Source organism: Leucoraja erinacea, chromosome 20, assembly GCF_028641065.1.
Source record: "Leucoraja erinacea ecotype New England chromosome 20, Leri_hhj_1, whole genome shotgun sequence".
NCBI lineage: Eukaryota > Metazoa > Chordata > Chondrichthyes > Rajiformes > Rajidae > Leucoraja > Leucoraja erinaceus.
In genome coordinates this window covers 3,332,398-3,349,235 of record NC_073396.1, presented here as the reverse complement: position 1 = coordinate 3,349,235, position 16,838 = coordinate 3,332,398, and the positions used below count along the sequence as shown (strand labels likewise).

Below are 16,838 nucleotides of genomic sequence, written 5' to 3'. Positions count from 1 at the left end.
GAGGTTCACACGTGGTATAAACAGATCAACAATTAGTACAATGTGTGTGCACGTGTGTGCGTGTGCGTGCGTGTACGTACATGTTAACATGCTGACTGTGGAGTGAAGACTAGCCCCGTTGTCCTCTCCACCCCGCCTGCACCCACCCATGTCGGCGTTGATTGGTTTGGCCCAGCCCACGCCAGGTCCACGCAAGTTCTCGAGCTCGGCGAACGGCGGTTCGAGACCAAAATGGCTCTGCCCGCCACAATCTATCTTTTCGGGAGTGGTCAGTTTAGCAATTTAAGGTAAAATCAGTCTAGAGAAGGGACCGACCCGATACATCTCCTGCCAATGTTCTCTCAGCTCCTACAACACATGTCCCTGCTTTTGTAAACTAGCATCTGCTGTTCCATGTTTTGTCAAAACTAATCTCGTTCACTTATCCCGGTATATCAGTCAGAGAATCGCAAATTGGTTACAACATGGAGGATGACAGTCAGCTATCAAGTATACTTAAGTCGTACGTAAGAATCCTTGCACTCTTCCCTATACCCTGACCCCTCCGTGGAGCCCTGCAAATTGCCCGACTTTGGAGAGAGTAGAGGCACGGTTTATCAGGATAACACCTGGATTAGAGGGTATTGGCGATCAGGGGAGCTTGGACAGACTTGGATTGTTATCTCTGGAATGTTGGGTAATGGTATATGGACACACTGATCTGTTCTGTATTCATGCCTATATTCTGTTGTGCTGAAGCAAAGCAAGAATCTCATTGTCCCATCTGGGACACATGACAATAAACTCTCTTGAATCTTGAATCTTGGGATTGAGGGGAGATCTGATGGAAGTAAATAAAAGTTTGAGAGACAGAGATACAGGGGTAGACGGTCACACCTATTCCCCAGACTAGAGGGCATAGCTTTAAGATGAGAGGGGCAAAGATGAGAGGGGTTTTACTTTTGCACAGAGTGGTGGGTGACTGGGATGCGTTGCCAGGGGTGGTGGTGGAGGCAGGTACGACAGTGGTGTGTAAGAGGCTTTTAGAACGGTGCATGGATATGCAGGCAACAAAAGCTTTTCACTGTACCTCGCTACACTGACAATAACCTCAACTAACGTAATTGGACTCCACTGTTACACCTGGCAAAGTTTCCAGAGCAGAACCATCTCAGAGTCCAATTATCCACTAAACCTGCACATTTTACGGATCACAGAGGAAACGGGAGCACCCGGAGGAAACCCATGCAGTCACAAGGAAAATGTGCAAACTCCACACAGACAGCATCCGAGGTCAGGATTGAACCCAGGTCTCTGGCGCTGTGAGGCAGCAGTACTACCAGCTGTGCCACTGTGGTGAAAATCATTCCATCTGTTATTAAACTCAGAGCTCGGAGCCATACATAGAAGATCATTAATAAGGCAGAGATAGATAGATTCTTGATCAGTACGGGTGTCAGGGGTTATGGGGAGAAGGCAGGAGAATGGGGTTAGGAGGGAGAGATAATTGAATGGCAGATTGAATGGCAAAGTAGACTTGATGGGCCGAATGGCCTAATTCTCCTCCTATCATTTATGACCTTAAGAAATTAAGGGGGGGAAAAATCTGCACTTTAAAAAGTAGAACTCCTTACCACATGAAGGTAGACACGAAATGCTGGAGAAACTCAGCGGATGAGGCAGCATCTCTGGAGAGAAGGAATGGGCGACATTTTGGGTCGAGATCCTTCTTCAGACTACATGTTTATGAAAGAACTGCAGTTGCTGGAAAAATCGAAGGTGGACAAAAACTGCTGGAGAAACTCAGCGGGTGAGGCAACATTTGTGGAGAGAAGGAATGGGCGATGTTTCGGGTCGTGGCCCTTCTTCAGACCACATGATCTCATTTTAGATTTAATGATATCCTTCAGATCTATTAAGTTCTTTTCTGGAGAAGAAAGCATTCAGTCTTTGCTGTTTGTTACAAGCTCTTGGTTGTCATCCTTCTAAATCTTCTCTGCTTCTTCAGGTGACATAGAAACATAGAAAATAGGTGCAGGAGTAGGCCATTCGGCCCTTCGAGCCTGCACCGCCATTCAATATGATCATGGCTGATCATCCAACTCAGTATCCTGTACCTGCCTTCTCTCCATACCCCCTGATCCCTTTAGCCACAAGGGCCACATCTATCTTTCTCTTAAATATATCCAATGAATTGGCCTCAACTACCTTGTGCGGCAGAGAATTCCAGAGATTCACCACATTCTTGTGTGAAAACTGTTTTTCTCGACGTGCTTTGTGTGTGAGACTGTCCAGAAGTGTACAGAGCTTTAGAATAGTGATCTCTTTCAAGCCGTAGTCTCCACTGTTTGTACCTGACAACTTAGCAGATAAAGAGCTTTATGGAAACTAATGCAGCCCAAAGGATTGGCATGTACTGTTTAGATCCATGACATGGCCTGTCCTCCACAGTGGTATCAGAGGCGAAGGAATGGGTAGCTCAAGACAAAGATGCATTTTTAAGATCAAGGTTAATGGGACAGTCATTGGGGAAACAGCTGTGTGCATTATTCAATGTTAGACTGTTAGTCAAAGAGTAATACAGTGTGGAAACAGGCCCTTCGGCCTAACTCACCCACAATGTTTAACTAATGTCCTAACTCATGTTTAAAAGCTCTTTTATAACGAGTGAGATTTTCATTATCATACACCTATCATTTCATTTAAAGTCATACAGCATGGAAACAGAATGGAAACAGGCCATTTGGCCCAACTTGCCCATGCTGACCAAGATGCTTCATCTATGCTCGTCCCACCTGCTCAAAATGGCCCATGTCCCTCCAAACCTTTCCTATCCATGTGCCTGTCCAAACTGCTTTTAAATGCTGTAATAGTATCTGCCTCAACTACCACCTCTGGCAGCTCGTTCCATGTACCCACCACCCTCTGTATTTGAAAAGTTCTGATGAAATCTTTCCCCTCGCACTTTAAACAATGTCCTCTAGTTCTTGGTTCCCCTACTCTTGGTAAAAGACTATGCATTCTGTTCACCTCATGATTTACGCACCTCGATAAGATCACTCCTGAGCCTCCTGTGCTCCGAGGACAAGAATCCTAACCTGCCCCAAACTCTCCCTATAGCTCAGGCCCTTGTCCTGGCAACATGCTTCATCCCCTTTCAAGCAAGCATGCTCATCCTTTCATCCCCCCCAATCTATTTTGTTCGTACTTTTCTTTCAGTTCATAATCCGTTAATAATAGATCTGCTGAAAATTGGTTCATTTACTTCAATGAGTTTGAAAGGGAAGCAAGGAATTAAAACGGCAAATCACACGGAGAAAATATGTTTGTGTTGAATCTTGATTTAAAAAGCAGGGAGCAATTAGTGAAAATGGGCCATTCATCAAACTGTCTTTGCTGCCCTCAATGGGTTTAATGGCCTGTTCCTTTATTAAACAATGAAAATAAATAAATGTTGCTGCTGGCGTTTTCATCTCACTCACACTCACTCACTCACTCACTCACTCTCTCACTCACACTTCCTCCAAATTGCTGCAGATGCTAATAGCAACACATATGTAAACACAAGGAACTGCAGATGTGGGTTTACAAAAAGAGACAGTGCTGGAGTAATTCAGTGGGTCAGGCAGCATCTCTGGAGGACATGGATAAGCGAAGTTTTGGTTCATAAGGTCATTAGTGATCGGAACAGAACATTACACATTTCACATACAGAGTTGAATATTAAATATCTGTAAAGTCAGCAAGGAAGATTAGTTTACTATATGTGCTGTTTATTTGCACATATCCAGTATAGGATAATATATTGGTATTAATTCTCCAGATTTACATCCTGCAGTCAAAATATATTTTATTGATGAAGCAAAGCTGCAAATTTAGAAATGCATATAGCATTATTGTGTTGTTTTAGATTTAGTGTCTCTGAGAAATATACCTGAAGCTGGAAAGAACTTTTAACAGGGGATAGACACAAAATGCTGGAGTAACTCAGCATCTCTGGAGAGAAGCAATGGGTGGGATCTTAAAACAGGAGAGATGGAGGCATAGTGATACGGAAGGGCTAGGTGTGAAAACGAGAGGTCAAAGGGGAGGAGATTCAAGGAAAATGAAGACAGGTTCATTATGAGCTGAGGGGAAGGTGACAACGAGGCATACGTCGGGAGAACTAGGATGGGGGAGGGATGGAGTGAGGGGAAAGCAAGGGTAACTTGACGGCAGAGAAGTCAAGATTCATACCGCCTTGTCGTAAGCTGCCCAAACTTGTAAGTTCCTCCAATTTGGACCTCGCTCTGAGAGTGGAGGAGGTCCAGGACAGGAAGATCAGTGTGGGAATGGGAGGGGGAGAACGTAGAGTGCAGCACAGGAACAAGCCCTGCAGTCCACAGTGGCCACGCTGAACATGTTGCCGTGACCAGATCTTCCTCTGCCTGTACATAATCCATATCCCTCCACTCTCTACATGTCCATGTGCCTGCCCAGAAGTCCCTAAACTTGGGTCTTGGGTCTATTTGTTTGTAATGTATGGCTGCAGAAACGGCATTTCGTTTGGACCTCAAGGGGTCCAAATGACAATTAAATGTATCTTGTATTAAATGTATCTTGTATCTTGTACTTCACTGTCACATCTGCCTCCACCGCCACCCCTGTCAGTGTATTCCAGGCACCCAACACCCTCCACCCTAAGCATGTAGGTACAGCAGGCAATGAAGAAAGCGAATGGCATGTTGGTCTTTATAACGAGAGGAATCGAATATAGGAGCAAAAAGGTCCTTCTGCAGTTGTACAGAGCCCTAGTGAGGCCACACCTGGAGTATTGTGTGCAGTTTTGGTCCCCTAATTTGAGGAAGGACATTCTTGCTATTGTGGGAGTGCAGCGTAGGTTTACAAGGTTAATTCCCGGGATGGCGGGACTGTCATGTGCTGAGAGAATGGAGCAGCTGGGCTTGTACACTCTGGAGTTTTGAAGGATGAGAGGGTATCTCATTGAAACATATAAGATTGTTAAGGGCTTGGACACGCTACAGGCAGGAAACATGTTCCCGATGTTGGGGGAGTCCAGAAAAAGGAGCCACAGTTTAAGAATAAGGAGTAAGCCATTTAGAACGGAGGCGAGGAAACACTTTTCTTCTGACAGAGAGTTGTGAGTCTGTGGAATTCTCTGCCTCGGAGGGCGGTGGAGGCAGGTTCTCTGGATGCTTTCAAGAGAGAGCTATATAGGGCTCTTAAAAATAACGGAATCAGGGAATATGGGGAGAAGGCAGGAACGGGGTACTGTTTGGGGATGATCAGCCATGATCACATTGAATGGCAGTGTTGGCTCGAAGGGCCGAATGGCCTACTCCTGCACCTATTGTCTATTGTCTCTGTGTAACAAATAAACATGATTCCCAGCACGATGAGAGAGAATCCCAAGGGGTTTAAAACATAGATGGAAAACAAGAGGGGACTTGCGAGAGGGTAGGACCACTCGGGGAGAATTGAACTGGAGCCAGAGGATGTTGGTGAGATACAAGATGAGTGCTTTGAGTTGGTGTCTACCAAGGGGAAGGTAAAATAAAGGCCCAGAGACTTATTTCCACATTCTCGTGCTGCAGTGGGATGGAAGCTCACCGGAAAACCCGCGGCTGAAATGTATGTTGTGCTAACAATGCGAATGTTGAAGGTTGCAATTCTGCCTCCTCCGTGCATGCGAGGCATTAAGAGGTAGAAACTGATGAACACGGAGGTGTCAGGAGGAGAGGATGAGAGACAACTGGGAGGACAATGTCTCGGAGGGAAAGGATCTCAACAGGGGAATAGATCAATGTGAACTTTTTTATCTCCTCATGCAGAGCCTGCCGCGGAATATTCCGGTCACCATCATCTCCCAGAATTTCTGCCACTCCTACCAGAAGAACAATGGTCAGGAGCCGGAGAGCTCGTCAACGTCCGAGGAATCTCCTGAGGACAGCGAGTTCTTTGTGCAGGAGCCGCGACTGAGACGCCGACCCAACCTCAAGGTCTTTGGAATCGTGAGTAATCGTTAATCTACGCGGTTTACAGAATTCCTCTGTGATAATTCCTCTTTGGATATTTATTGTCACATTGATCCCAGGCTGATTCCTGGGATGTCAGGACTTTCATATGAAGAAAGACTGGATAGACTCGGCTTGTACTCGCTAGAATTTAGAAGATTGAGGGGGGGGGATCTTATAGAAACTTACAAAATTCTTAAGGGGTTGGATAGGCTAGATGCAGGAAGATTGTTCCCAATGTTGGGGAAGTCCAGGACAAGGAGTCACAGTTTAAGGATAAGGGGGAAATCTTTTAGGACCGAGATGAGGAAAACATTTTTCACACAAAGTGGTGAATCTGTGGAATTCTCTGCCACAGAAGGTAGTGGAGGCCAGTTCATTGGCTATATTTAAGAGGGAGTTAGATATGGCCCTTGTGGCTAAAGGGATCAGGGGGTATGGAGAGAAGGCAGGTACAGGATACTGAGTTGGATGATCAGCCATGATCATATTGAATGGCGGTGCAGACTCGAAGGGCCGAATGGCCTACTCCTGCACCTATTTTCTAAGTTTCTATATGCTATTAAACTACATGGTGAAATTCATTTTGCAAATAATGACATGTTTGGTGCCATTTCATCGTTCAAAGTGTTGGCCGGGCCTAGCGTTGCCGTGGTGTCCTCCACCGCTGTAGGCCGCGTGCGGTCCATGTGCTGGGCCTCTTGTAGCGGCGCCCGGTCCAGCCAAGCCCCAGGCTGCTGCATGTCCTCCAGCAGCCCATTCCCCCCCGTCGAGGTAGCACACTCCCTCCCACAGCCCATCTGCTCACCGGCCCTCTGTACTGCAGGCGGGTGAGGCGGGCCTTCTAGACGGTCGCGGCGTGTGTCCCAGAGATGCCCCCATTCAGTTACTCCAGCATTTTGTGTTTAAGAAGGAACTGCGGATGCTGGAAAATCGAAGGTAGACAAAAATACGGGAGAAACTCAGCGGGTGCAGCAGCATCATCTATTTCCTTCGCTCCATAGATGCTGCTGCACCCGCTGAGCTTCTCCAGTATTTTGTGTCTTTTGTAAGAGAGATCAAGTAGTTCTTTTCAAATGCAGTCAGAATGCCCCCCCAATATTGCAGTGTTCTACAGCCATTGGCTCCACATGCCTCACAGAGGCAGGGCCAGAGACCTGGGTTTAATCCCGACCTCCGGTGCTGCATGCAGTTTGCATGTTCTACCCGTGACTGCCTGCATTTCGTCCGGGTGTCCCTGTTTCCTCCCACATCCCAAAGACGTGCGGGTTTGCAGGTCAATTGGCCTCCGTAAGTTCCCTCAAATGTGTCGGGAGTGGATCCAAACATAGAACAAGTGTGGACGGTTGACCGATGGTCGGCATGGGCTCGGTGGGCCGAAGGGCCTGTTGCCATGCTGTATCTTTCCGTTCCACTGTGCTCTCTCTACATTCAGACACGCAACACATTTGGAAGAGATGAGCGACATGTTATCACATCTGGCTTGTATCTTTGACCTATTGGTGATTTGTCAGAAGTCCAAGGAAATTCAAATCAATTGTAACTGATTGTGACCTCACAGCACGACTGACCCTAACTTGCATTGATTAATGATCCATCATTAATGATCCTTGTCTCCAAGTAATACTTTAAGCAAAAAAATTAAGAGTGAGTTACAATCTACACTTGTCTATGATACACTGCTTAATGTCTCCTGTTAATTTATAGAGGCAGTTTGACATGCAGACGGAGTCATCTAAGGCAGTTGCCTGTTACTTTTTTTTAGATTAGTTTAGAGATACATCACAGAAACAGGCCCTTCGGCCCACCGAGTCTGTACTGACCAGCGATCCCCGGACATTAACACCATCCTACACACACTCGGGGCAATTTACACTTATACCTTATACCGAGCCAATTAATCAACAAACCTGCACATCTTTGGAGGGTGGTAGGAAAGCACAGATCTCAGGGAAAGCCCACACAGGTCACGGAGAGAAGGTACAAACTCCGTATAGACAGCGCCCGTTGTCAGGATCGAACCCCGGGTGTCCGGCACTGTGAGGCAGCAACTCTACCGCTGCGCCACCGTTCTGCCCGTACCTCACAGTTTTCCTGATCCTCTTGCCAAAAGTACTCTCTGCTCTTGCATCTATGTCAATACAGCATGGTTTAAAAAAAAGAGCTTACAATACTGGGGTAATGAATGCAATCAAACAAAATCTCTGCATGTCCATGCTGTAGCTTGTCACAGTGGGAGGGAAAGAATCCCAGCATATACTCAGTGTTGAAATTGCTGCAGAAATTATTATATCCATGCTAAAATGGCTTCCATACACACTATATACACTTAACAGAGGACGGTGGAGGCCACCTCAATAGATATTTTGAAGGCAAATAGATAGATTTTTGATTAGTCATTCATTCAATCATGGCTGATCTATCTCTCCCTCCGAACCCCATTCTCCTGCCTTCTCCCCATAACCCCTGACACCTGTACTAATCAATTTAATATTTTAATATTTTATGTATTCATCTTTCTCTTATTTTGCACCAAATTCAGGGACGGCCCAAGTCTCCGTGCACCCTCCCCAGGCATCAGGATTATCAAGGTACGTTGAATCAACTACGAAAACCTTGTCTGATTACAAATATATTTTATGGGTTTGCCGGGAAAAAATTATTGTGAACCTATTAGCCTTTTAAATTCTCAGCCAATAAAATGAAGGAGGATGCCAATTGAATAAGGTTCTATCAACATGAGTTAATCTGCTTCCTCTAATAAAATTGACCTTCTAAATCCAGGCATTTAAGAATAAAATTTTAAAAAGCTGCCGATAGACAATAGGTGCAGGAGTAGGCCATTCGGCCCTTCGAGCCAGCACCGCCACTCACTGTGATCATGGCTGATCATCCACAATCAGTACCCCGTTCCTGCCTTCTCCCCACATCCCCTGACTCCACTATCTTTCAGAGCTCTATCTAACTCTCTCTTGAAAGCATCCAGAGAATTGGCCTCTACTGCCTTCTGAGGCAGAGAGTTCCACAGACTCACAACTCTCTGGGTGAAAAGGTTTGTCCTCATCTCTGTTCTAAATGGCTTACCCCTTGTTCTTAAACTGTGGCCCCTGGTTCTGGACTCCCCCGACATCGGGAACATGTTTCCTGCCTCTAGCGTGTCCAATCCCTTAATAATCTTATATGTTTCAATGAGATCTCCTCTCATCCTGTAATCTCCTGGATTAAATTCAATTGTCTGAGACTTTGGGGAAGGGATTTTCCCAGAGTATTAATTCCTGTGTTTTTAATTGGGACTTTCTTCTTGCCGCCTAGAAAATTGCTTGACAGTGGAGTTTAATTATAAAGCTGCAGCTAACGAGACTGTGAGGCAGGAATTTAGATTAGTTCAGAGAGACAGCGTAGAAACAGGCCCTAACGTCCACCGAGTCCAATGATCTATGTTCTATGTTATCCCACTGCCACATCTTACACACACTGGGGGCAATTTACACACGTCAATTAACCTACAAACCTGCACAGTTTGGGATGTAGAAACATAGAAACATAGAAATGAGGTGCAGGAGTAGGCCATTCGGCCCTTCGAGCCTGCACCGCCATTCAATATGATCATGGCTGATCATCCAACTCAGTATCCCGTACCTGCCTTCTCTCCATACCCCCTGATCCCCTGAGCCACAAGGACCACATCTAACTCCCTCTTGTGGGAGGAAACCGGAGCACCCGAAGGAAACCCATGTGGGAGAACGTGCAAACTCCGCATAGACAGCACCCTCCCTTTCCCCCTCCTACATTCCTTCCTCTGGCTTCACAATTTGCAACTCTTCAATCCTTCTGCCTCACACCTACTTTAATCTCTGACTTTTGTTCCAACCATTTGCCTATCAAGACCCTCCCCTCACCTGCGTTCACCTTGTACCTGCCACGCCTCTCCTCTCTCCCAACTTTCTCCCCCCCCAGACCCTTCACACAATCAGTCTGAAGAAGGGACCCGTTCTGAAACGTCACCTATCCATATTCTCCAGAGATGCTGCTTGACCCGCTGAGTTACTCCAGCACTTTTCTTTTAAGCTCCAGATTCCAGTGCCCGATGTTCCTTGTGTCTCGTGCTAGCCAGAGATGAGAGTTTCCACATAAATGATTATTTTACAAAGAACCTCGAGGAGAGCGGAAAGTCGATATACGCAGGTTGTTCAGTCAAGGTTCCTGCATCAAATGTAAAGGATATCGATGTAAGGAACTGCAGATGCTGGTTTACAAAAAAAAAACACAGTGCTGGAGTAAAGGAGTGGGTCGGGGCAGCATCTCTGGAGAACATGGATAAGTGACATTACAGGTCTGATGAAGGGTCCCGACCTAAATCGTCCCCTATCAATGTTCTCCAGACCCTGGCCCACTGAGCTACTCCAGCACATTGTATCTTTCCCTGCTGCTGGTCATTTTAATTATGGAACAAGCTGTTTTAAAAGGGCACTGGCTCAGGAGAGAAGAAAAGGGAACATCTTTAGTATGTGTATGCTTGACATACTACAGCGTGCATTAATGCCGTGGGGAAAGGTATTTGAAAAATCCTTTCACCAAAAGCCTCTTAAAGCTTCAAAGATTCTGCCCTTTTCACCCTCCCCGTTTCAAAATGTACTCGAGGAGCGTAATCTCCTGAAGTTATTTTTGAGACGGTGAAACCTCTGTGACAAAAGGTTGAAAAACATTATGTTATGGCTACACTTTAGCTCGCTGAGCTGGCTGTAATTGATTTCAAGTTTCAGGATGGTCCATTGGAACATGTGAGGTATTTGTTCCAGGAAACCATTTAGCTTGATGTTCTTATTAGCAGAAGATAGAAAGTTGATGAGGTCCACTTCATAACCTGGGGGCGATGGCCCCATTTCTGCAAGCCTTGTTGCCCACAGAGATGAAAATCATACTATTACTTTCAAGAGATCTTCCATAACTTTATTACGCCCCTCATGATTTATCTTTATGTGGTAGTTGGCAATATGGGCAGGTGGACGATATAATGGGAGGTGTCATTTTGCATGCTCTGCTCTCTGCAAATTAACTGATAGTTTTTAGAGTAATTGAGTGTTACAGCGTGGAAACAGGCCCTTCGGCCCAACTTGACCACACCGGCCAACTTGTCCCGGCTACGCTGGTCCCCACCTGCCCGTGTTTGGTCCATATCCCTCCAAACCGATCCTGTCCCTGTACCTGTCTTACTGTTTCTTAAACGTTTGGATAGTCCCAGCCTCAACTACCTCGTCTGGCAGCTCAGATTCGATTCAGATTCAATTTTAATTGTCCAGTGTACAGTACAGAGACAACACCATCTCCTTTGAAAAAGATTTTGACCCCAAAAAAAAATAATAATAAGGATTCCGATTGGCAAAGGTTTGTTTAGTTGACCGGCTTCAAAGAAGCTGTTCCTCGAAACGGAGAGTCCTCCCGGATGGTCCTCAATTCCACAGTCCTTGGTGCTGGACAAGAGACTCTGTCTCAGCTCGTACCATACCCCCCTGGATCATGTTACATTTTTTACCCCTTCATTATGTCCTCTCCTTGATTCACCTGGTCTGGACAAGAGACTCTGCTCATCTACCCGACCCATTCCTCTCATGATTTTGTACCTATTGATCTTGGGAGGCAGAGATCAGCCATGATTGCCCTAATTCTATTCCGATGAGCTCAAGGGGCAGGTTTTTCACTCAGAAGGTGGTGGGTGTAGGGAACGAGCTGCCAGAGGAGGTAGTTGAGGCAGGTACTATGATTAAAAGTCTGAAGAAGGGTTTCAGCCCGAAACGTTGCCTATTTCCTTCGCTCCATAGATGCTGCCGCACCTGCTGAGTTTCTCCAGCACTTTTGTCTACCTTCGATTTTCCAGCATCTGCAGTTCCTTCTTGAACATTTAAAAGACGCTTGGCCAGGTACAAAGATAGGAAAGGTCTCTAGGGATTTGGGCTAGATGCTGGCAAATGTGGCTATCTTAGATGAGGCATCTTGGTCAGCATGGACAAGTTGGGCTGAAGGGCCTGTTTCCATGCTGTATGACTCTATGATTCTATTTACGTGAATGATATTTGAACTGAACCCACTCACCATCTTCCGATATTTTTAGATGAAGATATGTCGGATGTCAGCAGTACCAAGATGGAAACTCCGAATTCCATGAACGGCAGTGACCCTCTCAATTGTATGGTGCGTTACACTCTCAACTATTTATTGCTCTCTCTGGATGTATGTTCATTATTATCTGGTATGTTAATACATTTGGTGAGGCCTCTCGTGAGAACAGACCGTTCCGTATCAGAAAGGGGGAGGTCGGGGAGTGGGGCTGGTGAACACACCTCAAGGGTGGGGGTTGGGGTCGGAGGAAGGCAGGTGAGTAGATGGAGGCCGAGGCGATGTCTGGAGGACCCTTAGACCTCCCAACTCTCGATCCATCTATGATGTTGTGTTATCCTGAACCTGGAGAGACACCTCGGTACAAACGCAGCAGCATGCTACTCTCTCTGTTGTCATGGTTACCAAAACTAAATGTTGCCGACTTCACCAATCACTTGGCAACCAATCCAGTGATCTATTTTGTGTGTGTGTGTGATACCGTTATGCAAAACAAATAGTGCAGTTTTATTTACCCAAAGGAACAGGGAATGGATCCATTTAAATTGGAGCTGAAAGGTAGACACAAAATGCTGGAGTAAGGCAGCATCTCTGGAGAAAAGGAATAGGTGACGTTTCTGGTCGAGACCCTTCCTCAGCCTCAGCCTCTATGTGAAGGAATCGTCACCACCCAGTGATGACCCCCCTCTCCCGTCTCCACCAGTCCCCCTCCTCTTGGACTACCCCGCATGGCCTTCTACCCTCAGTGTGGACTCAATGGGCCGAATGGCCTGTTTGCATGCTGTATCACTAAACCAATATGTCACCTATATCTCTCTGTGTTCTCCAGAGACACTGCCTGGCCCTCATGAGTTGCTCCAGCACTTTGCGTCCTATTTTGTTTAGAAAGTGCATGTAACTTTCCAGAAGCAATCCTTATTATAATTAAATATTCTATGTCTCTGAGAGTTTCAAGACTGTGTTCTTTGTGTTCCTGCAGACATTGAGACCTCGGTTTCCCAGCGTCATGTCAACAACCCCTGAACCGCCCTGCAATGACTCCATTCTACGGCGGACCAGAGAGGGAGAGCGGGATATGCCGTACAGAAAGTAAGCAACGTGTTGCTTTTAGATACATCGAAAACAAATAGGTACAGGAGGAGGCCATTCGACCCTTCGAGCCAGCACCACCATTCAATATGATCATGACTGATCATCCCAAATAAGTACCCCGTTCCTGCTTTCTCCCTATATCCCTTAATTCCGGTAGCCCTAAGAGCTAAATCTAACTCTCTCTTGAAGACATCCAGTGAATTGGCTTCTGCGGCAGAGAATTCCACAGATTTACAACTCTCTGGGTGAAAAAGTTTTTCTCATCTCAGTCCTCAATGGCCTACCCCTTATTCTTAAACTGTGTGACCCCCTGGCTCTGGACTACCCCCAACATGGGGTACATTTTTCCTGCATCAAGCCTGTCCAATCCCTTAAGAACTTTATATGTTTCTATAAGATACCCTCTCATCCTAAATTCCAGTGAATACAAGCCCAGTCGACCCATTCTTTCATCATATGGTAAGTCCCGCCATTTCGGAATAGATAGGGTAGATGTACCGAGCCTTTTACCCAGAGTGGGGGAATCAAGAACCAGGGGACAAAGGTTCAAAGTGAGAGTAGTGGGTATATGGAACGAGCTGCTAGAGGAGATAGCTGAGTCAAGTACCATAACAATGTTTAAAAGACATTTGGACAGGGATATGGATAGGAAAGGTTTAGAATGATACGGGCCAAAATCGAGTAGGTGGGTCTTGTGTGGATGGGGCATCTTTGCCAGCATGGGCCAGTTGGGCTGAAGGGCCTGTTTCCATGCTGTGACCAAGGAGAGCTGTTTAACTAGAATGAAGCCAGACTCTGTACGATGTTGCCAAGAACAATGGCGTAGGCACCAAAACCTCGTTGTTACAGATCTAACACATGTTGACACAACAACACTACATCAACTTGGATTGACACAAGTCTGACACTAACACCTGGTGTAGCGGGTGCCAAATCTTAAGGTGCTTAGAAGTTTTCAATTCCTCAGCCAATCCTTCGGCCCAACTTGCCCATGCCGACTAAGATGCCCCATCTACACTAGTCCCACCTGCCTACCTTTGGTCCATATCCGTCTAAACCTTTCCTATCTGTGTACCTGTCCCAATGTCTTTTAAATGTTGCCATATCCCTGCCTCAACCACCTCCTATGGCAGCTCGTTCCACACACCCACCACCCTCTGCGGGGAAAAAGTTGCTCCTCAGGTTCCTATTAAAATTTTCTCCTCACACACACCTTAAACCCATGCCCCTTAAACCCAATTTTTCTAATTCTCTGTGCTGTGCACTAGTCGTCAAGATTCTTCATCCAAGCGAGCTCATTTATTATTTTTCAAATGGCTGGATGGCATTAGTCAAGGTGCAACCATTGGCCTGCAGCACAGAATCTTCGACCCTAAGCTCGGAGCAGTGTCTAAGCGGATTTAACGGGCAGTTATTGCCAACAGACTGCTCTTCAGAGAACCATTTGCTTCGCTTCATTCTGGCTCAGTCACACACTCTCATTAACAAAGTGGCAGAACTAAAATCCGTAGAAAGAATAGCAACCTCTCCCCTTAGATTTATCATTTGAAAGTCTATTTTAATTGACCTTTTTACTTATTGTTAAATGCCTGTCAACGGCAGGCAGTTTTAAATTCCACGGAGCTTGGTAGCAAACTAAATTTCACCGTAAGATTAGAACGTACTTGCTGCTGAAACTCTGCTTATTAGCACCGCTGCGTCTTTAGTTGTTCCTGCCTCTGAATTATGGCTTCCTATTTCAATCTGAGATGGGAGACAGAGAAACACTGCTCTGAAGGCCAAGCTGACCACACGATCACAATGGCAGCTTGTATCTCAACTGGAGGCTAAATACGTGTGGCCGAGATTGGGAAATAAATTGAGACTGACCTTCAAAACCGTGGCACCAAGGTGATTGCTGTGGTCCCGATATAATTTCCCCCACTCTGGTTCCGCTGCTGAATATATCCGCAACGTGAGAAGTAATTTGGTGTACCGTCTCCGTGGTTCATGGTTATACATTTGCTTCCATGCTGTCTGGGAGCAAGACTCGGAACTCGAAATAATTTTACTGATCCATATCGTTAATTAGCAATGGACACATTTTTCCTTCGAGGGAACGATGTGTGTTCTAGGTACACAAAAATGCTGGAGAAACTCAGCGGGTGCAGCAGCATCGATGGAGCGAAGGAAATAGGCAATGTTTCGGCCCGAAACCCTTCTTCAGACCTAAGGAAATAGGCAACTTCAGGCAACCCATTCTTAGAGAAACCCTTCTTCAGCCCTAAGGAAATCTTAGAGAAACCCTTCTTCAGACCTAAGGAAATAGGTAACGTTTCGGGCCGAAACCCTTTCGGGTTTCGTCCCGAAACGTTGCCTATTTCCTTCGCTCCATAGATGCTGCTGCACCCGCTGAGTTTCTCCAGCATTTTTGTGTACCTTCGATTTTCCAGCATCTGCAGTTCCTTCTTAAACACAACGATGTGTTGTTCTAGGCTTTGTGGCTGCAAAAGTTTGGCAAATGCTATCTTCAAGATGGTTTAATTACAGTTAAAAATGTCAAAAATAGTTTTGGTTTAAAGTTTATTCAACAGCATTTCCCTCTTTGCCTCTTTGCCTCGCCTCAACTGCGAGGCTTAATCTAATGGACATTACTCGTTCTCCAGTATCTCTCAGTGTTCATTAGTAATGTGTTAACCTTGACTGTGAGTGGCAGCTAGATATCCCGTCGACTTCCTTGGTCCCCAAACCATTAATTAACACAATAATTGGAAATGTCGCATCTTCTGACCAGAGGCAGCCTGATTGATGGCCTTCCCGTCACTCCATCAAGAACCACTGTCATTGGAAAATACACTTGTATATTACAGTTGAGTTACAACCTGCCATTTGTTTGTTATGCAATGTTTTCCTTACCTTTCCTCCATATGTAGCGCTCGGCAAAGTACCGTGATGACTTAATTTAATCAGCTGTCAAGCGACGTGGTATTTGCAGACTGCTCTTTTTTTAAATGTTGCTGGCTCAGGGAAAATTTGAAGGCTTTGCCTGGGTCGTTGCAGATGTGAATGCAGCCCTGGACGGCTGTCTATCGTAAGGCAGTGGCCCAGTGGCCCAGCCGAGAATAAGCACTGACCTCTCGTAGCGGGAAAGCTACACTCAAGAGTGGTCAGCAAAGTTTACTTTATTATATGTCAAGTGTACCGAGATACAGTGAAAAGGTTTTTTTGATGCGTGCTATCCAGTCAGCCAATAGACTATACATGATTACAATCAATTGTTTAAGAAGGAACTGCAGATGCTGGAAAATCGAAGGTAGACAAAAATGCTGGAGAAACTCAGCGGGTGAGGCAGCATCTATGGAGCGAGGGAAATAGGCAACATTTCGGGCCGAAACCCTTTTTCAGGCTGAGCTCCAGACTGATTACAATCAAGTTGTCCGCAGTGTACAGATACATGACAAAAGTGTGCGATGTTTAGTGCAAGGTCAAGTCTGAATAAAGATTGTCCGAAGGTCTCCAATGATATAGATGGATGGACAGGACTATACTCTAGTTGGTGATATGATGGTTCCGTTGCCTGATAACAGCTGGGAAGAAACTGTCCTCAAATCTGGAGGTGTGCGTTTTCACACTTCTGAACCTCTTGCCTGCTGGGAGAGG

At 45.8% G+C, this 16,838-nt stretch overlaps 1 protein-coding gene across 2 annotated transcripts in view; it reads left to right on the top strand.

Moving 5' to 3' along the window:
* The window catches only part of card11 (caspase recruitment domain family, member 11), a 217,962-nt gene that overhangs the window by 147,169 nt on the left and 53,955 nt on the right, over positions 1–16,838 (top strand). For both annotated transcript variants that reach the window (XM_055651008.1, XM_055651009.1), the window contains exons 10-13: positions 5,811–5,990; positions 8,536–8,584; positions 12,103–12,182; positions 13,087–13,196. In XM_055651008.1, coding sequence (XP_055506983.1) covers positions 5,811–5,990; positions 8,536–8,584; positions 12,103–12,182; positions 13,087–13,196 — 419 coding nt within the window. The remainder of the gene's footprint in view (positions 1–5,810; positions 5,991–8,535; positions 8,585–12,102; positions 12,183–13,086; positions 13,197–16,838) is intronic.